The sequence below is a fragment of the Ipomoea triloba genome, chromosome 15, assembly GCF_003576645.1.
Source record: "Ipomoea triloba cultivar NCNSP0323 chromosome 15, ASM357664v1".
NCBI lineage: Eukaryota > Viridiplantae > Streptophyta > Magnoliopsida > Solanales > Convolvulaceae > Ipomoea > Ipomoea triloba.
Window position 1 is genome coordinate 10559542 of NC_044930.1, and position 23966 is coordinate 10583507.

General features: G+C 36.4%; 3 protein-coding genes across 3 annotated transcripts; 1 reads left to right on the forward strand and 2 right to left on the reverse strand.

Annotated features, from left to right (window-relative positions):
• Positions 1–251: 251 nt before the first annotated feature.
• Positions 252–1955, reverse strand: LOC116005671 (allene oxide synthase 3-like). The gene is made up of 2 exons (XM_031245915.1): positions 1047–1955; positions 252–908 (listed from the first exon to the last, which is right to left on the reverse strand). Exons 1-2 carry the CDS (start codon positions 1953–1955, stop codon positions 375–377), a joined length of 1443 nt encoding a protein of 480 aa, XP_031101775.1. The 3' UTR covers positions 252–374.
• Positions 1956–10338: 8383 nt separating this feature from the next.
• Positions 10339–12024, reverse strand: LOC116007100 (allene oxide synthase 3-like). The gene has a single exon (XM_031247686.1). It carries the CDS (start codon positions 11958–11960, stop codon positions 10518–10520), a length of 1443 nt encoding a protein of 480 aa, XP_031103546.1. The 5' UTR covers positions 11961–12024; the 3' UTR covers positions 10339–10517.
• A 4584-nt stretch (positions 12025–16608) lies between these two features.
• On the forward strand, positions 16609–22507 carry LOC116007679 (probable linoleate 9S-lipoxygenase 5). The gene is made up of 8 exons (XM_031248416.1): positions 16609–16881; positions 18416–18937; positions 19525–19860; positions 19966–20051; positions 20147–20254; positions 20353–20660; positions 20743–21006; positions 21615–22507. The coding sequence occupies exons 1-8, from the start codon at positions 16677–16679 to the stop codon at positions 22366–22368; spliced, it is 2583 nt and encodes an 860-aa protein (XP_031104276.1). The 5' UTR covers positions 16609–16676; the 3' UTR covers positions 22369–22507.
• Positions 22508–23966: the final 1459 nt, after the last annotated feature.

Consider the following 23966-nt stretch of genomic DNA (forward strand, 5'->3'; position numbering starts at 1 on the left):
ATACATTGACTTCTTAAGTTGTTTGTTCTTTTTTTTTTTTATTTATTTATTGTTAATTAACATCAACTAGCTTATGGTAACAAGAATGACAAGTGACAATCTACCCTTGCGTATCTGTTGCTACATGTTCGAAAGGCAAATGCTACTGATAATTATAAATTATCTCTATGTGTAAATGTAATATATTTAACTTTGCTTTATTCAAAGGGCATAGTATAATTCATCACATAAAATAAAAAGCACTGCACACGTTATTATCCATTTGAATTATGAAAAACAGAAGTATAATTTAAAGAAAATTATACATACAGCTTGAAACAACGTAACCACGCGCGGACCTCCACAGTCCACACCGCCGTTGGATTGCTTTCATGTTACGTTGATGAAGAAGCTTTGGATAGGGACTTGAATTTAACGATGGAGCTGGACAGGTACTGCGAAACCTCAACGCTGAATGTATCGTAACGGAGGAAAAACTCCGCCAAGTGCAGGCGTGAAAGTAGAATAATCATGTTCCTACCCAGGCACTGTTTGTCGTTCGCCGTTGGAATATCAGTCCCTCTCCCGTTGGACCAGTAAACGTACTCGATCAGCTTCTTCCCCTCCCCCACGAATCTATCCGGGATATACTTATCCGGGTTTTCGAAAACCTTGGGATCTTTGGTGGCGAAGGGCTGGACCCCGAGAATGGTTTCTCCTTTCTTGACGAGGTAGGATGCGTCGTGGCTTTGGACGGTTATGTCCTCTTTGGCCACTGCGAATTGGTAGCGGACCGGGGGTTCGATCCTGAGAGCTTCCCAGATTGCGGATTCGGTCAACGGCATGTTGTTGAGCGCGTTAATGGTGATGTTCCCGCCTTCTAGCTCCACTGCTCGGCGGATCTCCTCCGCCAGCTGCAGGTGGAGGACCTGTAAGCATGTAAACCACATTGAACAGTTAATATGTATGTGGTAATTGAAAATGAATTTACTAACCTCCAGCCATAATTTAATACTTTGGTTGTCTGCCAGCCATAATTTAATAACAAAAGGAAAAAGTTGCAGGACCTCCCCGGCGGAACCGATGTAGTTCATGAGCTCCGGGAGGAAGAACTTGAAGGCGGCGTAGGCGTTGAAGCAGACAAAGAAGACGAAGTTGTGGCAGGCTTCGTCTCTTTGGAGGCCGACCTTCTCGGCGTCGTCCAGGAGGGGTCCGAGGTTGTTGATGAAAGCGTGGTATATGTTGTTGTAGTGGGATTTGACTAGGAAAAACGGGATTGGAAACGTGTGGAGAAACAAGTCCTCGATGAAACCCGGCAGCCATTTGAGTCCCAACGAGGTTACCGGGGCGATCTGCGGGAGAAGCCACGTCGTGATGGACTTGCTAGCGCTGGTCCCCAGTTTAGTATCGGAAGGTTTAACATCGTTGCAGTATAACCTAAACAAGAACTCGAAAGCCTTGACGTCGTTAATGTCGTTGTAATTAGACTCCCCTGTCTTACCCACCTCGTCCTCGATTTGCGCGAACATGTCGTCCGAGATACTAGAAAACAAGGGGAGGAACCTGTCGTGCAATTTGGCTAGAGTCTGGATGAACAGCCCCTTGATGGTGGCGTGTTTGGGCTCGGAGGGGTCGAGGAAGGAGAGCACACGGTAGCCGCCGGTGAACTTAGTGGACGCCATGTATGTACCTGCGAAGATATCCCTCTTCTCCACCTTGGAAACGTCGAACAGGATGGGGAAGCTAACGGAATCAAGCAGAACCACAACCTTGGGGTTTTTGGCTATGAACGGACCAGGTGGCATGTTACATCTAAACACACTGGATTTATACTTCTCCTTTCTGCTTCTAAAGAACTCGTCAGCGCCATGGTTGTAGAAGAAATCGTAGCGGTCGGCGATTGGCCCCAAGAACGGTAATCCGTAGCCACCGGGGATTTCTCGGAGGGGGAGGTTCTTAGAGTTGTTGGACGACATTTTTTGTTTAGCAGGTGACCGGCCAGCGGAGGAAGATGGAATACTAGACAATGAAGAAGAAGAAGCACTACTTGAATTGGGAGGAATTGAATGGAAGATAACAGTAGAATTTATTGCAAGATTCAAGAAAGAAATAATGCTACAATATATTTACGCATGTTTTAATCTTGATTAAAAATTATTGTTTTTCTTTACTATCTAATTTTATAAGAATCATGTAAAGAATCACATGATGTCATGATGATAACATGCATAGTGGTTAGGGGCATTATTATACTTTATTTTATTAGCCTTTTTTTAGTCAATATTATCTTATATCTTCTGCTCTGTCATGATCGAGAGGCCGGGCAACGCGCCATTTACTGATAAATTATATCGTGGACTTTGCTTGATGGAATATTTGATCCAAAATGATATCATCTCTTATACTAATAAAGTTAGGGGATTTGGCCAATAATATTGGTTCAACCATATTTTACAATACTAATATCAACCATTAGACATGAATTTTTTTTAAACCATATTTTACAATATTATGCAAACATTAACAGTATAGGGAGTGTTTTGGGTGGGAAGTTAAAGTTGAGGATATTGTTTTTATTAATAGTATAGATTGCATTGCATGTAAATATATGTACTGTATTATTACGATTAGTAATTTTAATCTATAATTGTATTGCGAATAAGATCGTAGGTAAGAATATATTTTATTAGGAAGTGTGTTACTATATTTTAATTTACAATTGTATTACGAATAGGAATTGTATTACCATATTTTACAATATTATGCAAACATTAACAGTATAGGAGTGTTTTGGGCGGGAAGTTAAAGTTGAGGATATTGTTTTTATTAATAGTATAAATTGCATTGCAAGTAAATTTATATACTGTATTATTACGATTAGTAATTTTAATCTATAATTGTATTACGAATATGAACGTAGGTAAGAATATATTTTATTAGGAATTGTGTTACTATATTTTAATTTATAATTGTATTACGAATAAGAATTGTATTACCATATTTTACAATATTACGTAAACCTTAACAATATAGGAGTGTTTTGGGCGGGAAGTTAAAGTTGAGGATATTGTTTTTATTAATAGTATAGATTGCATTGCAGGGTAAATATATGTATTGTATTATTACGATTAGTAATTTTAATTAATAGTATAAATTGCATTGCAGGTAAATATATGTATTGTATTATTACGATTAGTAATTTTAATCTAGAATTGTATTACGAATAGGAACGTTGGTAAGAATATATTTTATTTGGAATTGTGTTACTATATTTTAATTTACAATTGTATTATGAATAGGAATTGCATTACCATATTTTACAATATTACGCAAACCTTAACAGTATAGGAGTGTTTTGGGCGGGAAGTTAAAGTTGAGGATATTGTTTTTATTAATAGTATAGATATAGATTATTTACTACTAATTCTTTAAAATTTATAAAATTTCTTTAGCTTATAATATTTCGGAATAAGAGTCAAATAGGCCATCGAACTGTACACGATAATGCAATTAGGCCACTGAACCTAAAAAACCTACAATTAAGTCCCTAAACTAACCAATTTCATTCAATTCTTCCAATTTATAAGTATTTAACCGGTAATTTTAAATTTATTTTTTTAATGCTTTTAAATAATTATAAAATAAAAAAATTTAAAAAAAAACAGTGAAACCTCTTCATCTCTGGCCATGGGGACGAAGAAACACTTCGTCTCCGGCGGCGGAGACTTTTTTTTTTAAATTGTTTTATAATTTAAAAAAAATAAAAAAATAGAATTACCTGTTATAAACATGTAAATTGGAAGAATTGCATGAAATTAGTTAGTTTGGGGACTTAATTGTAGGGTTTTTATTGTGTACAGTTCGATGACCTATTTGACCCTTATTCATAATACTAGTTATCACACGCGCATTGCGCGATTAAACCAATGCCCAATGCGTATTTTTAAATTAGTGTTCCTTAATTGGTTAGAGTTGTCATATAATAATGAGAGAGAGAAAAATGCTAAATTAATAAAAATCAAAACAATAGTCTCGATGCTTATATATTTTAATAAAACATAACGAAATTGTAAATAGCTAAATTGTCCAGCCCACAGTTTATGTGTCAATATCAATTAACTTTACTGCATTTGTCATTACTAATATTCTTGTGTCATGGAAAATATGTTCATAAAGGATGTTATGAAATAATATAATGGGAACCACAACATAAATTCAAAAATCATAGATTAGGGAGTTAGGAGTAACTAAAATGTGTAGATTATAGAGGAATATAATAAGAACCATAACATTACATACAAGAATACAAGTATAGATGAACAGATTATACAATAGATATATTTACATAATGATATTGAAGTTATACTAATTAATGAGTATACCATCATTGATTTTTTTTTTTAAAAAAAAACTGTAATCATTATGAGTACAAATACAAATAATAGAATTAGCATGATAATATTTTGACAATCATGCCTATAGAATGTCAAGTAGATGGTGTATTGCATAATATGTTAGGTTTAGTTTTGGGTGAATAGCAGTGAGAAGGGGAGGGGTTTATATACTGTTGTTTTGGGTAGAATAATGGTTTAGTTAGGAATCTATACAAAATTGTATTATAGAATCTTATTAAGACTTCAATATTCTAATTTTAAGTTAGGAATCTATACAGAAGTGTATTATAGAATATTGCCAATTTGTTTGAAAACTGCAATAAAGAAACAAATTGCCTAAAGAATTTAATGCTAAACTTCTGTTATATTTAACGGAAAAAATTGGTAAAATTATAAAAAGATTAGGATATATTAGGAATTTAATTGGAGGTTGCACAATTAGAAGAACACAAAATACAATATGTTATACAGACTATTACACCAACATTTTTTTTTGTTCCAGTTAAGTGTCTAACATTATTGGCTCTTATTATAAGTCTAGATTTCACAAATATAAGGCTATGTTTGGCAAACCTAGCTGAAATGGTAGCTGAAAGCTGAAAAGTAGCTGAAAGCTGAAAGCTATAAGCTCGAAGTTGAAATCTGAAGAGCTGTTAAACTAGCTGTTATGCTTAAAAGTGTTTGGTAAAATTAGCTTTTTGATAAGTTGATTAATGTAAAAAGACTAAAAAGGGCATTTTCATAAAAGTTAAATAATTTTAAATTTAAATAAGTTTGTTTACATATTAAAATATAAAATAATGAAATCAATATAATTTAATAAAATATAAAGTAAGAACATATATTTGAAAATATATAAAGTAAAACAAGATGTTTATAATTTATAAAATTAGTTCATACAAAAATTATTGTTCAAACACAAATATCAAATTAAAATTACAACGAAACATATTGAAGAAAAAATGCCAAAAGAGTTTTAATTGGGAGGGATAAATGATGTCATTTATATAAAATAATAAGGACAAAGATGGAAAAAAGTTAAAAAGCTACTAGCTTATTTTTGAAAACTACTTGAAGTAGCGTTTCAAAATAAGCTCTTATTTTAATCTATTAGCTTATTTTGAGAACATTACCAAACAAAGCTTATAGCTTATTAGTAGCTTAAAATAAGCTATAAGCTCCTAAATAAGCTCTGCCAATCACCGCCTAAATATTGTGAAAGGAAGATGTACCACGCCTTTTCTGCCGACAACCAAACCACAACATCCCAAAAGCATGCATGTTCCATATATTTCTTACCGCCCTCCCCGGCCTATAAATTACGCCATGGCTGATGAAGTGATCCCAAGTAGAATTGGGTTCAAACCAACTGTGTACAACGAAGCCTCTAATCTCCCTCTCGCCCAATACCAACACTCATCAAAGCTCTACTGGTAATTTTGAATTCAAATACACTTAAATCAGGTATTTTTTAAACTAATTTTTTTTTCTCATTCATGCAAAATCCGTATGTACAAACAATTTCACTGGGACGCTTTTGCCTTGCGATAATTTGGGCCTTGGTTTATGCACTATTCTTAGTCATCATATTTGTATACAAGTCAAATTCTAGTTTATTCTACACTGACTATGGCTCATAAGCAGCAGTTCCAGAGAATCACAATGCAAAGCATTACCAATACTCAAATTATCGACAAGACAAGTGCGTCCCACTGAAAATATGAAATTGTCTATATATATGTATGTATTTTGCATGAATGAGAAAAAAAAAAAGACGAATATACTCTTCGTTTTTTTTTTTTTAATCCTAATACAAAATTCTTGATTGCTTTGGATTTTGGGTTGCATTGAGCTGCCAACTATTTTGTTTTACCTATCTTTCTTTTCCCCTTTTTATGGTTTTTGTCTTTCTAATAATTATTGTATATTGCTTTAGTAGCTTTGGTTATTGCTGGAATATTATTTTGTTTCCCTCTTGTTACTTTCACGAGCTTATCCCTCTAGTTATTTTCACGAACTTTTCATTGTCATAATGCATAAAAGCGTTTAGTTTAGCTTCGGCAAATGTTAATCCTTTTCTGGACAATGAGCAAAAAAGAATGAAGACGAAAGCCCAGATCTTTGATGAAGCTTTAAGCTCCCTAAAGGAAGTTAAGGAACCTAGCTTCCAAGTTATGAAACAAATTGAGATTCAAGTTTTCTATAGCATACGTAGAAAAATTGTTTCTATGTCTGACTGTAAAGAATGGTTTACCACTTCATTGATTGTTGATGTAAATATTTTATATTATGATTTAATGAAATAACTTCATTTAATGTACATTTTATTATGATCCACACAGCTGTGTGAACCAATTTGCCGGCCTGCATGATGCAATAAGAAGTTAACTGTGAAGGATAAAGGTTTACTCTATCTTAGTAAGTGTGAGAAAAAGTGACAGAAAGGAACAGTGGGGTATAAGCTGGTTGTTAGGGTGGTGGATAAAATAGAAGATGCTCCCTTTTTACTATGGGATAAGGAGTGTGCTAATTTGGTAGATGTTCCAGCAAGCTTATTGTTTGCTAAGTATCATTAGGTAAACTAAAAACCAGATTAAACATATTAATTTCAATTCCATTTAAGATTGTAATAATGCTTATTATATAAATATTGAAATCTTTTTTTAGGTTGATGTTGACATTCCTCCAAAAATGGAGCACTCATTAGGATGTCAATGATTTTTAAAGTTCCAAGGTGAATGATAACCAAGAGATCGAAGGACCTTATTTCAAGGATGATTATATTGAAGAAGATGATGAAGGAAGAAGACTTTGATCAGGTAGATTTTATCTGCTCTAATTGTACCTAATTTATTTTGAATCCAACTAGGAAAATATGACCTTAATGTTTTCACATTAATGTTTTATTTTCAGGAAGCTTCCAAAGGTGATGAAGTAAACAGTCCAGTGATTGCAGCTCAGCAGAATGAAAAGCTTACAGACTCAGAAAATTAAACACTATCAAAAGATGCATGTTGGATCAGTTTTCTTCATCTAAGAAACTTAGGAAGTCAAAGATGGTTACTGTGAAACAAGAGAATATGTAACTTTGTATGGGATGAGAAGTTTCAAACAATTGTACTGTTGTTTTTCTAGGGTTTTGGACCTATTAAATTGGTAGCACTTTTGTAGTGTTATCAATTTAATTCATGGTGATTTTCTAATTGTTTTTGGTGATTTTCTATACTACCTTGATCTAAGTTTGCAGTATGAAAAAGATATATTTATGTTTTAATACTAATCTTTTCACTGTTTTCTATTATACTGTTTTATGTTTAATGTCTATGTATTACAGCAAGGATTGCAGCCTTACACTTCATACTGAGGCATAAGGCATAAGTCATTATAAAGCAAAAATTGATAATATTATATAATATTTTGAGTATTTATTTATTCTATTTAAATTTGATAAATAATGTAATTATTGAATATGTATTAGGTTCCATATTCTGCTTAGGAAACAGACGCTCTATCCACTGAGCTAGAGACGCACTTATTGGTAATAACTTTCTTTCATACAATACAAAACACTTATTTCATACACTTCCAAAATTTAATTCCCAAAATCTATACAATTAATAAAAACAAAATCCTTGTCCTACTTAGGGGGGTGGGGAGCAAGTTCAGAGGAAACAGTCGAAGTCGACGGGGCTGGAGCGGGAGCCATGTCGCGTACTTCCTCCCAGGTCGGGGGTGCCGCGGTTGATTATAGCTCGGATTTCCCTTAAGAAAAGCATGTAGTCGGGGTCAGGAACATGCTCCTCCTCCTCTCGCACCGGCTCATAAAGGACGATCACCCAGTCCTCTTCTTCCTCCTCCTCCTCCTCCTCCTCTGGTAGAATGGCAATGGGATAGAACGGATCGTCCCCGGGATGAAAGCCCCGGGCTCTTAGTCAATGCTTCAGTTCGGCCACTCGTGCCCGCTCGACTCGACGCCCTCGTTCCGCAAGACGAGGAGATGAACATCTCTAGGATGGAGAAGCAACATTCTTCTTTGGTCCCATGATTCCTGCAAAGCAAAAGTTTGGAAATGTGCATAAGTTAGTGGCATGCGATGCTATTTATAGGGGAAGTCTTGCCTCGGAGCCCGTGCATTGAATCTCACTTGAGATCGCATCTCATTAAGATGATGAGATGGTGTCAAATTTCTCTTCCCCGTAAAAGATAAGGATCAAAAATAATTATGGTTCTGGATTTCGCAAATGATGTGACGTGAAGAGGATAAGCTTGGGGAGATTGAGTTATCGGGACTCGGAGCATAAAGAGGGAGGCAATCCGGCGAGGAGAAAAGGCGGAGGGGCCGAGCTACTGGTACTTTTTCGAGTCGTGTTTCGCGTAACTCGGGAAAGTGAGGGACGTGGGGGGAGTAAAAATTTTCTAAGCTAAGGGAAGAGAGAAGGGAGTGAAGATGATGAAAGGGCGGATGGTAGGGAGGAGACCGAGCTACTAGTACTTTGCCGAGTCATGCTTCGCGTAACCCGGGAAAGTGAGGGGTTGGGGAGCAAAAAATGTCTCTGCAAAAAGGGAAGACGTGCGAGCGAAAGTAAACAGGAGATATGGTATTATCCCGAGTCGGGCTTTGCGTGGCTCGGAAAAATGAGGGACTGGATGATGGGAGAAAGACTAAGGCTCGAGACCTAATACTCGGAAGGAGGAAGGGGAAAACCAACGATGAAGATAAGGGATTCATCAGGAAGGGGGGCGAGCTTGAAGGGTCTGATAGGGCCAGGAGGCAACCTACCGAGGGTTGGCTAGCGATGGGTCGGACGACCGCGGATTGTTTATTGAGGTTATTCAGTGGACTGCTTAGTGGAATAGATTCATGCTATTGAAACAATTAATTACCATTGAGAGGAAAATGAGTTAAGAAAGTCGAAGGAAAGAAGGTGGTCTGACTGACCCGGGAGCCGTAGCCGGGTCGAGGGGTTGGAGCCGAATGGCGGTGCGGATATGGCGGTGCAAGGAAGGTGGTTTAGGAAGTTTCCTAAAGATGATGGCGGTTGGGCCCAGATTTCAGGCGTGGAATATGGAAAGAAGATCGCCGTGATTTAGAAAGTTAGCTCAAATGTAATAAGGAAATAAATCCTAAAGCATTTATGGTAGTTAGGGTTACCAAAGGGGAGAAATCATCCATAACTTGTATAAATAGGAGTGTAAAGCCTTGAGAAAGGCTAAGCAATTCATAAGACCAAAGAACCTAAACGCTGCTCAAATTTCGTACCAAAACATTTAGTTAATTTTTCAGTAGTGTTGGCTCGCCGATCGATCACATGTGGTCGATAAAACCAACAATACTCATTCCAGGTTATTTATTTTTAATATATTTTAAAAAGATTTCAGTTTATTTTAAATTAAATAAATTGTATATTATGTATATACTAGTCAATGTTGCGAAAAAAAATGTCCAATAAACAAAAGATGTAGATCTTAGGCAGTATGTTCTGCTATTTGGTTTGTTTCTTAAATCTTCCATTCCTGTATTGTTTATTTTACTTAATAGTTACTTGGTGGCCTTTGTTGTCTGGCTTACGCTTGATCAATTATTCGATGGTTAAGTCTAATAATTTATTATAAGAATTACTGAATTAATTAACATCAACTAGCTTGATGATATTAGCAATGACAACCCATGTGTGTATCTGTCTCTACATGTTCCCAAGGCAAATATGTTAGTGATAATTATAAATTATCTCTACCTATAAATATAGAGTCACATTTGTGTAAGACCGTCTCACGAATCATTATATATGAGATGGATCAGGATAATATGCAAATGTAATACTTATACTAACAAATTTATTTAATAAACATTTTATTTTTGATTTAGTATGTACTACATTTGCTAGTATTAGTATTTCATTTTGTCTTGACCCGACCCGTATCACAGACAAAAATTCATGTGACGATCTCTTGCCAGTTTTTGCAATAAATGTAATATATTTAATATATTTTGTTTTATTCAAAGGGGCATAATATAATTCATCATAAAAATTAAAAAGCACACATAGAAATATAATTTAAAGAAAATTATACAGGTTGAAACAAAAACACTCCCCGGCCAACACCACGTCACAATACCCGCGCCGTTTGATTATTGCTTTAACTTCATGTTGAAGAAGAAGCTTTGGTTAGGGACTTGAATTTAATGATGGAGCTGAACAGGTACTTTGAAACCTCAACGGTGAATGTATCGTAACGGAGGAAAAACTCCGCCAAGTGCAGGCGTGAAAGCAGAATAATCATGTTCCTACCCAGGCACTGTTTGTCGTTCGCCGTCGGGATATCAGTCCCTCTCCCGTTGGACCAGTAAACGTACTCGATCAGCTTCTTCCCTTCCCCCACGAATCTATCCGGGATATACGTATCCGGGTTTTCGAAAACGTTGGGATCTTTGGTGGCGAAAGGCTGGAACCCGAAAATGGTCTCTCCTTTCTTGATGAGATACGAAGCGTCGTGGCTTTGGATTGTTATGTCCTCTTTGGCTTTTGCGTATTGGTACCGGATTGGGGGTTCGATCCTGAGAGCTTCCCAGATCGCGGATTCGGTCAACGGCATGTTGTTGAGGGCGTTGACCGTGATTTTCCCGCCTTCCAGCTCAACCGCGGCGCGGATCTCCTCCGCCAGCTTCCGGTGGAGGTCTTCCCCGGCGGAGCCGATGTATTTCATGAGCTCCGGGAGGAAGAATTTGAAGGCGGCGTAGGAGTTGAAGCAGACGAAGAAGATGAAGTTGTGGCAGGCTTCGTCTCTTTTGAGGCCGGCTTTCTCGGCGTCGTCGAGGAGGGGTCCGAGGTTGTTGATGAACGCGTCGTACATCTTGTTGTACTGGGATTTGACTAGGAAAAACGGGATGGGAAACGTGTGCATAAGCAGGTCCTCGATGAAACCGGGGAGCCAACTGAGCCCGAATGAGGTAACGGGGGCGATCTGCGGGAGTAGCCAGGTCGTGATGGACTTAGCGGCCCCGGTCCCCAGTTTGGTATCCGAAGGCTTCACATCGTTGCAGTATAACCTAAACAAGAACTCGAAAGACTTGACGTCGTTAATGTCGTTGTAATTAGACTCCCCTGTCTTACCCACCTCATCCTCAATTTGCGCGAACATATCATCCGAGATACTAGAAAACAACGGGAGGAACCTATCGTGCAATTTGGCGAGAGTCTGAATGAACAGCCCCTTAATAGTGGCGTGTTTGGGCTCGGAGGGGTCGAGGAAGGAGAGGACACGGTATCCGCCGGTGAATTTAGTGGACGCCATGTATGTACCTTCGAAGATATCCCTCTTCTCCACCCTAGACACGTCGAACAAGATGGGGAAGCTAACCGAATCAAGCAGAACCACAACCTGGGGGTTTTTGGCTATGAACGGACCGGGTGGCATGTTGCATCTGAACACACTGGATTTATACTTCTCCTTCCTGCTTCTGAAGAACTCGTCTGCGCCTTGGTTGTAGAAGAAATCGTAGCGGTCGGCGATCGGGCCGAAGAACGGCACTCCGTAGCCGCCGGGGATTTCCCGGAGGGGAAGGTTCTTAGAGTTATCGGACGACATTTTGTTTTTGCCGGCGACAGAGGTCAGATGAAATGGGATGAAGAAGAAGAAGCAGTACTTGTGAGGAGTGATTGATAGTAGTAGAATTTATAGCGAGATTCAAGAAAGAAATAATGCTACAATTTATGCATGTTTTATTCTTGATTAAAAATTATTGTTTTTCTTTACTATCTAATTTTATATGAATCACATGATGATAACATGCATAGTGGTTCTGGCATATATTTTATTAGTCTCGTGCGTCGCAAGCGCAGATAAATTATTTTTTAATCTTAAGATCTTATCTTTTGCTCTGTCATGAGCAGAAGGCCAGGCCAGGCAAAGCCCCATTTAAGGGTAAATTATATCCTCCACAATAATTCACCTTACATGATGGAGTTAAATCCAAAATAATATTATTTTATAATAAGCATTAATTAATGCTTAGCCTCACAAATAATATTTACCTAATACTTATTTTATATGTCAATAAATTTAAACTTTAATATTTGTAAATATTTTACTTTTTAGATTTTAATATCAAGATACATAGTTATGTGGCTTCTCAGTATATAATTTTTATTTTTTAAGTTATTGCCTTATCGGTCTCTATTGGCAGATAAAATTATATCATTAATTAACTACAATTCATCTTCTTTGATGGATCTTGATCCAAAACGGTGTCATTTTAAATTAAGCAACAATTAGTGCTTAACAAATAATATTATTTTATATGTCAATAAAAATTATCAATCCTATGTTTGACCGTTGAAAATCACTCATGGGCTGCCATAATACTTCTCCAGTAAAAACTCACTGATTCAAACTATTATGCTACCCCAGTTGCGTGACTCTAAGGTTTCAGGGTTAGGTTGATTGATCATGTTACGCAAATTTGGGATATGACCATTTTAAGTGATATTTTTCTGCCTAGTGATGTAAATCATATTGTCAAGATCCCAATAAGCCAAACTTATGAAGATTCATGGTACTAGTTTGGAAACCTTGGAAGGAAACTACTCAGTAAAAAATGGTTATAGGAGCATAAGAGGAGAATTAGCTGATATAATTGCCCTAAGATTTTAATAGGTGGAATTCATTATGGAGGATAAGACCCCCGAGTGGATGGTCTTTCTCTGGAGAGCTTTGAGATGAATTCTCCTTACTACTACTAATCTTATTCGGAGAAGGATGTATGTGATCCCTTTATGTCCTATGTGTGGAGACCATCATGAAGATGTCATGCACTCTCTACTTTTGTGTGATTACTCCCAACATGTATGGCATGAATATAATCTTCTCTTCCACTTTCATGTGTTATAGGTGCCCCTTTCCTACTTGGTTTGACAATGCAATGAGTGTGTTGGATGGGTAGAAATTGCAGGTGTATGTCATGTTGGAATTGTCACTAACGAGTGTAAGAATATTATTTACTCTTTTGATTTTTGTTCAAATCTTTTTAATTTCTAGATTATCCCATGTTTTAGCTCATTCTTTAGTTTCGAGAACCTATTCTGAAGTTGACACTTTGTACTGAAACTTTGTCTCTCCTGATTTTATTTCTATTTAATGCAATAATATACCCTCACTATTTAGGTTTTCAAAAAAAAAAATGTCAATAAACATAAATCTTAATGCCTATAAACTTTTATATGTTTATGAATATTATAATACTTACATGGATTTTGAATATATAAATTTCATTTTATTTTTAAAAAAAAATTATCAACCTCTCTTGACAGATAACAACAATCATAATTGTCCAAACAAATATGATTGTCTCAATTCTAACAACTATAGTTGTCTCAAACAACTATATATAGTTGTTTAATTAGATCTAAACTTTTTATAATCTAAACTTATCAAAGACCTGGTGGTCAAGTGGTATAGTTGTGGCCTTCCCACCTATGAGGTCACAGGTTCAATCCCTAGTGGTGATACTACACTATAATAGAGTCACTAGTATTCAAAAAGAAAATTAGATCTAAACTTCTTTTAATATCCAAATCTAAATAAATAAAAGTTAGGATCTAATTTTATTATTTTAACAATATAAGGTACCTCAATAATTTTTGTTTGTTCATTAATCTATTTTCAATATTCATTAGGGAGTTGGGGTTAAATTTCACAGTTTTCGATATTCTTTTAATAAAAAATACTCATTTGATGATCAAATTGCAAAGCAATGTGCAGTTAAATAATGGTATTTCTGTCAAGTGTGCCACGCGCCTTCTTTCTCAATTCGAGGCAAAGAGTGGAAATCAATGGCAAACGACAAAATCATCTCAATTAGATCAACCGCAGTGGGAATCATTATAACATATAAATTAAACAATGCTCCATACTGCATATATATATATATATATATATGTGTGTGTGTGTTTGTGTTCTCCCGTGTGGTTGGTTGATCTTCTCCGTTGTGATTATGCGGTTGTTTATGTGCAATGTTTTTCTTTTTAAAGTGCGTGATTTGTGTGCTTAAAGTGCGTCAATATTGAAATTTAAAGTGCGTCAACTAAAGTTTTAAGTGCGTAATTTTCCTTCCTAAGATGCGTGATTTGTATGCTTAAGGTGCGTCATTTGCTGAAATTTAATGTACGTCGTTTTAAAACTTTAGGTAAGTGATTTGTGTTCTTAAAGTGCTTTGTTTGTGTGCTTAAGGTGTGTGATTTGTGTACTAAGGTGCGCCATTTTAATGCTTAAGGTGCATAACCGCACAAAAAGCTATACCCGCACTTGAACCCTTATATATATATATATATATATATATATATAATTCAGTTCGCGTGCGGTAAATCTTCTCAGGTGCGGTTGATGATGATGATGATGATGGTGATGATAATGATGATGATGATAATAATTAATACTAATTTTGGTCCCTCGACTATCAAGTACTTATTTTGGTCTCTGGACTATTGAAAATGATGTTTTTGCTCCTTTTTATAACGGCTAATGGATGACTATTGTAACAAAGGACCACTGTAATGGATGACAATTTAAAATAACGTTTTTGCCCCATTTATTAACGTGGATTTATATGATTTATCCCAACAACTAAATCATCACAACCTGGCTAAATCTATTTAAAAAAAGGTCATGACGTGTTTCTCGCTAAACTAGTGTGCTTATGTGCAAAGATATGTATTAAATTGGGTCGATGTGTTTGTTAGATTATGATATTCTTTTTAAATTTTTTATCGGCAGTCGGCACAAAATGAATATTAACCAATTAATATGTTATAAAATTTAGTGTCTATGTACCTAGTTTAAGTAGTGAATCAACTCAATTATATGTCATTTTTGGATACAACTTAATTCATCAATCAATTCAAAATAAGTTAATAAGGCTTACTTTACTAGAAATTGCGACTAAAAATGAGAAGTATATATTTGACCTTGTTATGGACACTAGTGTACAAATATTTGGAGATTTGTAGATTAGTCGTTGAGTTACATTATGTAATTTACATTATGCCAATTTTTAAAGTTGAACATATTACCGTATCATCATATATATTTACAATTCTCTCAGTAATTTTTTTTTTGAAAACCTTACTATTTTTTCTATATCCCTAATAATTTAAAAATAAAAATTAAGGGTGTGTTTGGTTAATGTTAGGAATGAGAATCAAAATCATAGTTAGTGTTTGGTTGAAAACTTTTTAAAACATAATTATGTGTTTTGATTACCTCTTCAATTAAAAATTCTATTCCCTAATTAAAAAGAGGTATGCATCATTCTATCTTATTGGTAATCTAATTTTTAAGTTTGGATTAGTACTTTTAGATTTTTGTTTTGATTTCTTTTATTTATATTGATGCTTTGGATGCCATTATATTATGATCAATTGACTTGATTTTTATTTTTATATTTTTAAAACATTTATTCTTAGGTCATACACAACCAAATATCAATATTAGTAATCATTTTAATTTCACCCTACTACCAAACATGCAAAATACTTCCACCAAAATCTATTATCATTACCAAGTATTTGATTCTCATGTGCTAACTAAACACCCCCTAAAAAGTAAGTCCACATTACCAAATAGCAAGGTTGGTCGTAATTTATGCAGCAAGAAGCAACAAATTGTCACAATGAAAGACTTGCAAAAATTACAAGCCTTTCATTCCACTTGGTCTTTATTAAATTTAAAAAAAAAAAAACCTAAGATGGTTGTTAGAATTTTCTTTATGAGAATTGAGATGAGAAGTATGGTGTCACAGATTATTATTTTTTAATTATTTTCTAACAACTTGATCAGCTTCAATTCACACATCACCTCAATAATTTGTACATATATATATTATCAATGGAATACTATATGTCAAATTTCCAGATTGACAGACAGGATAGGAAAATGAAAAAAAAAAATGATAAATTAATGGGCTCGTGCCACGCGAGCGCAACTAAAGAAAACAAAATTATCAAAGAGATAATCGATTGGAAACAACAAAATTTGGTTCGTTACCATGAAATTTTGATGATGACATAAAATAGTTATTAAAATAAAATGTCACAAAGTCCATGTGCTGCAATAATCGCCATTTTTTTTTTGAAGAAATAATAATCGGCATTTTAGAAGCGCAAGTTGAAGCTAGCTTAGCATAGGTCTGTAGTTCTATAAATACAAGGCTAGTTTGCTTCAGCCTTGGCCATCACAAACCCACTTCACACTCTCTCTCTCTATCTAAAACGTAGGAACATACTAAGTTGTTTTTCGAGAAAACTAAGGATGATTCTGGACAAGATTGTGGATGCTATCACCGGAAAACATGGTGCCGTCGAGGAGAAGCCGAAGATCAAAGGAACGGTGGTGTTGATGAAGAAGAATGCTTTGGACCTGAAGGACATTGGTGCTTCTGTCCTCGACACTGTCCATGAATTGGTCGGCCAGAAGGTCACCTTTGAACTCATCAGTGCCGTAAATGCTGATCCTGGTTAGAATCTATTTTATATATTATTTATTTATTTATTGACATTTTCCACCTACAACAATTCATTTTACTTCAATTCTTACATTGGTGCGAATAATATGTTCATTTGTGATGAATTTCGAGAACAACTCCAATCAAGTTTGTCAAATTGTGTCTTCTTGGTTGTGTCATTTATACAGATCAGACATTTAAGTTAGTTTATCACTTTACGGGCGTTTGCCCGCTAAAGTTATAAGGCCGGTAAACATCGTGCACATTTTTAGATAGTGGCAGTAAGTTTTACTTTTCACTCAAAATTTATGATGAATTTCTTATCTTAGCATCTAGTTAGAGTAATGAAATTAGTAACTGAATAGAACTTATATTATTATATACCATGCAAGTGGAATACCTCTATTCCTATGATAAGTTTTTTTATTCATAATAATTGACGTTATAAAATTTTCAAAATTTTATTTATTTAAATTTATGTTAATAGTGGATATATTGTTTAATAATTTATGTTCACATTATAGAATTGAAGTTCCTAATTACTGACGATAACCTAGGGCTTATACATCAACTCACATGTAATGTCTTGCCCAACTGGTTATTTTTTAAAATGTACTTCAAACATCAAAGTCCCTTTCCTTGGGACCATTCACCACAATTGGCATTAAGATGCCAACCCAAGATAGAATATTCACATGTACGAGATAAAATATACTTTGAGCATTCTAAGGTAGCGTTTGATCTGCTACTTTATTATCAGATTTAATGTCTGTTATAATGTTTATTTATATACTTTTGCTATTTGGGAATAAATATTTTAGTAATTATAAAATAAAAAAGAAAAATTAAAACATCATTATTTAATATAAAATCCTAATATATAGGATTAGAGGATATCAACAATAATCTGGTAAAAATTGTGGACTAATATGATCCGTCTATAAATTATCAATGGATGGTTAGGTTTGTCTCACAATTCTTTTCTGAGGCATGATTCTTATGGAAGCCGGACTGTATAGATATATACTAGTATTAATACTAAACTTAACATTATGATTAAAAATAACTTTAGTCAATACTCGTTAACCGAACCAACTTGCATATATTGATATCTATGGCCCTGTTTGGTAAATAATCATATTTGACCACTATTAGTTGTTTGGTTAATAAGTTTTTTGTAACTCCAAAATGCTAAAATTCAAAAAGCTACTTAAAGCAGCCTTTTCAATTAGCTTGAAAAAGAAATTATACCAAACAACTATCAGCTAATTTATCAAACAACTTTCTACAATCAGCTAATATTATCAACAAATCATACCTTCTAACCTAAACAACCAACCCATCAGCCAACGGCCATTTACCAAACAGGGCCTATATCTTATAAGTTGAATTTGTAATATTATGATTAGCAAGTCAACAGTGACTAACTTAGCTAAGGTTGTATTAATTAATGAGTTTTTCTTGAAATTCTTATTGTGTTTAATTGTATATGTACCATATTATTTGGCAGCGAAAATAATAAGCAATTTGGTGGATAAATTTGCAGAAAACGGTTTACAAGGGAAACGGGGCAAGGTGGCGTACCTTGATAACTGGAGCAAGCCAACGCCGTTAGCGGCGGGCGAGAGCGCGTACGACGTAACATTCGAATGGGACGAGAGCATCGGCGTTCCAGGGGCGTTCGTGATCAAGAACAATCACCACAGCGAGTTCTATCTCAAGACCCTCACCCTGGAAGACGTCCCCAATCACGGCCCCGTCCAGTTCGTCTGCTTTTCTTGGGTTTATCCCGCCGGTAACTACAACTACGAGCGCGTTTTCTTCACCAACCAGGCGTACCTCCCCAGCCAGACGCCGGGGCCGCTCCTCCCGTTCAGGGAAGCGGAGCTGAAGAACTTGAGAGGAGACGGCACCGGGGAGCGCAAGGAATGGGACAGGGTTTATGACTATGATTACTACAATGACTTGGGTGATCCCGACAATGACAAGCCTCGCCCCATCCTCGGAGGAAATTCGGAATACCCTTATCCTCGTCGCGGTAGAACCGGCCGGAAAATGACAAAAACAGGTCCACCATCTACACTTGTGATTGATGAGTATATAATATAAACATAAACGTCCATTTCAACTATCAGCTTAGTGTCATTGGCCTAGAGTCTGGCGCGACGATGCGACGTTCAGACCCTCTCATACTTTGCGGATCAGCCTTATCTTTCATACGTGTCAAATTAATTTAGTCCTGACATGGGATCATCAAGAGAATAACCAAGTTGTGTCCTTCGAATTGCCTTAGTACCCCTCATATGTGTCAAATTAGTTTTGCCCTGTCATGGGCTCATCCGGGGAACGACCAGTGGTGTCCTTCGAATTGCCTTAGTCCCCTTCATAGTCAAGTTTGAGAATAATGACCAGCTCCCGGTCGTCATGCCTTATGCCTGACTCGGTCAGACCTTAGCGTCTAAGGCATAATAACTCGCTATTGTTGTCTCTGCCATTAAGCCTGTTGGTCTGGTTCATTTAATTTATTGGGTGTAATAAACTGTGTATGATATTAGACTTTTAGTTGAGATTGAGTATATGCTTTAATTTGGTATAAGAGTAAATCTTATGCGAGAGGTCGTGAATAATGTTGCTTTTTGATGTTGTTGTATGCAGATCCTCACTACGAAAGCAGACTTTCATTCCTTGCGGGGATAGACATATATGTGCCAAGGGACGAGAAATTCGGGCATCTCAAATTTTCTGATTTTCTGGGCTACGCATTGAAGTCCCTTGGACAGTTCATTCTCCCAGAGCTGATTTCCCTGTTTGATAAAACGCCTAATGAGTTTGATTCATTCGACGATGTGAATGCCCTCTACGAGGGAGGCCTATCGCATGGCCCAATTCTTGAGCACATCCAGAAGAACACTCCTTTGGAGATGATCAAAGAACTCCTCCGAAGCGATGGCGAAAAAATGTTCAAATTCCCAACCCCACAAGTTATTGCAGGTACTATACACTCACACACACATATACATACAATGTTTCTCTCTTTAACTTTCATGGTTTCTATTTTCTTCTCTCATTTTGAACCAAATTTCTGTGGTGAAATAGAGAACAAGACTGCCTGGAGAACCGACGAGGAATTCGCCAGAGAAATGTTGGCCGGAGTGAACCCTGTCAGCATTAGTCGCCTCCAAGTAACTACATTTTCACTTCCATTCTTTAATTTATGTATTAGATCAAGAATGTGAATTTTAATTTTTAACAATGCAATATAATGCCAATCTTCCAGATGTTCCCACAAAAAAGCACCCTTGACCCCAATGTCTATGGAGACCATACCTGCACTATAACCAGAGAAGACATTGCAGATAAGTTGGATGGACTAACTGTTGAGCAGGTATATATATATATATATATACATATATAGACTAATCTATTACATAAATTTTTTTTTAGGGAATTTGCTAAGTAAAAAATGGTTGGTTATACATACAGGCCATTGAGAGCAAGAGGTTATTCATCCTGGATCACCACGACGCGATAATGCTATATGCAAGGCGGATAAATGACAACACGGACAGGAAAATCTATGCTGCAAGGACTTTGCTCTTCTTGCTCAAGGATGGCACTTTGAGGCCGATAGCTATCGAGCTCAGCAGGCCCCATCCCGATGGCGATAAATTTGGTTGCATTAGCCAAGTCTACACTCCAGCTGAAGAGGGAATTAAGGCTACAATCTGGCAACTGGCTAAAGCCTATGCAGCAGTCAATGACTCTGGAGTTCACCAACTGATCAGCCATTGGTAAATTAATGCAATAGTAATTAAATGTTTGGGATTTTAGTTTGAATTAGTATGTACTAACCATGCATGCCTGTACGTGTAGGTTGAATACTCATGCTGTGATTGAGCCAATTATAATTGCAACAAATCGGCAGCTAAGCTTTCTCCACCCGATTTACAAGCTCCTGGACCCCCATTTCCGTGACACAATGCATATCAATGCTTTGGGGCGACAGCTCCTCACTAGCGCTGATGGAGTTATTGAGCAGACATGCCTTCCCGGAAAATATGCAATGGAAATGTCTGCTGTTGTGTATAAGAGCTGGGTTTTCCCAGAACATGCACTTCCTAATGACCTCCTTAAAAGGTACAAACTAACCAAAATTTATCTTTGTTAGCCCTTAACTGCACAGTTTTTACTCTTGCTGTTGATACAAGCTCTAACTTGTAGTGAAGACGCAACTTTATTTCCTTCTATATTGTCACATTTCCGAGGCAGGGTGCTGGACTTGGCCCTTTACTGGCCTCCGCCTAGCAATTCCCTAGCCACTTGTTTCTGGACTTGGCCTTTGCTCAATAGTACCACTTGTTAAATCAAGCGCTTACCACTAAACGAGGATGCAACTTTATTTTTTTATACCACAACATTTTCGAGAGGCAAAGTGTTGGGTTTGGCCCTTTACCGGCCTCTGCCTAGCAATCACCTAGCCACTTTGTGCCGGAGTTAGCCTTGGCCTTTGCCCAATGGTACCACTTGTTAGATCAAGTGTTTACCACTAAACCAAAAACTATAGCTCGTAACGAAGGTGCAATTTTATTTCTTTATACCGCTACATTTTCGAGAGGCAATATGTTAGACTAGGCCCTTCAGGCCTCAATTTGCCCAATAATTCTCTATCTACCTGGTATTAGATTTGGCCTTTCATGGGCCTCCGGTCAATGCAATGAAATAATTGATGGGATTGAATGTTGCAGAGGAATGGCTGTGGAGGACTCGAGTTCACCATCCGGTGTACGCTTAGTGATTGAAGATTACCCATATGCGGTTGATGGGCTTGAAATATGGACAGCAATCAAGAGCTGGGTCTCTGACTACTGCAACTTCTACTACAAGGATGACTCCACGGTTTTGAACGACAAAGAGCTACAAGCCTGGTGGACCGAAACTGTACAGAAGGGGCACGAGGACAAGAAAGACGAGCCCTGGTGGCCTAAAATGACCTCTCGCCAGGTCCTAATCGAGACCTGCACAACCATCATCTGGATCTCATCAGCCCTCCACGCCGCCGTCAATTTCGGCCAATATTCCTACGCAGGCTACAACCCCTGTCGCCCAACGCTGAGCCGCAGGTTCATGCCGGAGCCCGGGACGCCCGAGTACGCGGAACTGGAAACCAACCCGGATAAGGCGTTCCTGGAAACCATCACTGCCCAGTTCCAAACCCTGCTGGGGATTTCCCTGATTGAGATCCTGTCCAGGCACGCATCCGATGAGATTTACCTTGGGCAAAGAGAGCACCCTGAGTGGACCAGTGACAAACACGTGTTGGACGCGTTTGAGAGATTTGGGAAGAAACTGGCCGCCATTGAGGACCGTATACTTGCCATGAATGATGATCAGAAGTGGAGGAACAGGACCGGGCCTGTTCAGGTCCCGTATACTTTGCTATTCCCTACAAGTGAAGGAGGGCTCACCGGAAGAGGAATTCCTAACAGCATCTCTATATAATTCTTTCTTTCCAAATATCTATGCTCTTAATCTTTGTATTCCAATAAATTGTATGTTTAATTCTGCATATTTCTTGCTTTCCTTTTTCCTGCAATGTACTTCATCATCATTATAATAAAAAGAGGCTTTCCTTCCAAAATTCGCAAATACTCTGGAATTGTGGACCATGATCATGACTGATACTTTAGTTGTGGTGAACTGATACTGCAGTTGTGTTGAAAGGGAACTACAATTACGCGGAACAGAGCCTGCTCATCCGTTCAACACAACTGTAATTTCAGACGGATGAAACGGTCTCTGTTCCGCGCAACTGCAGTTCCCTTCCAACAAAACTGCAGTATCAGTTCAACACACAATTGCAGTATCAGTCAGAACCATGGTCCACAGTATAACGATTGTCCAAAATTACTTGACCTTACTTGTATAATTCAATTCAATGCAAATTAAATGAATTCACCTATTAAAAAGTAAAGTCAACATTAACCAAACATTTTTCTTGTTATAATTTCTATATTGTTGTTTTTGTTGTTATTTAATTAATTAAAGCTTAATTATTTAATGTAATTAAAAAATATTTCTTTTATTTTAAATTACAAAAACCCGAACTAGTTTCTCCCCTTGCATCTGCGTGTTAATCACGGGCTCTTTCAAGTAATTTTTGTCTTTCAATCTCTCTTTTATTTCGAGGTGACACATTTGTCAACTAAAAAATTAGTTCTAGTACATAAAAAAATTAAAATATACTATGAACTATGAAGTAAGGTTAAATAATAAAAAAGCCGAGAATGGTTGTGAATATACTCACTAAGGGTGGTTTTGTTCGAACAAGAGAATCGAAATCGGAATGAGAATCAAATACTTGTAATATTAATGGGTTTTGGTGAAAGTATTTTGCATATTTGATAACCGGGTAGAATTGGAATGGAGTTCTGTACTACCAAATTCTACGCCATCACTTTTACTTCATGATATGACAAATAAGGATTGCATATTTTCATCATGTAGGTCCCATAAAAAGTGTCTATCTCAAGAATTTGTGAGAGGGAGTAAAAGTTGGAAGTAAGAAATGAAAGTCCATATAGTATTTTTCCATTATAATGATTATCAATATTGATGTTTGGTTATGTATGACCCTATAATAGGAATAAAAGTTTTAAAAATACAAAAAAAAAAAGAAGAGTTTTTCCCCAAAATGGTCCCTCGACTATTGCTCATTCTCAATTTTGCATTTTGACTTTCAATTGCTCCAAATGTGGTCCTCGACTTTCAAAAACTCACCCAATTCAGTCCTCCGTTACATATTTCGTCTAAACAATGTTAAAATGAAGGGCATTTTCGTCCATTTACCTATTGTTAGCCTAATAAACATTGAGAAATAGTTGAGGACCATTTTGAGAATAGTCGATAGACCATTTTGGGAAAAACTCTTTTATTTATTTCATTTTTTATTAATAATTAATTATTAACTATTAAGGCAGGTATAATTTATTTTGTAATGTGGACACATTATTTTTAATAATTTTAATTTAATAAACAAAAATGAAATAAATAAAAGAGTTTTTTCCAAAATGGTCCATCGACTATTCTCAAAATGGTCC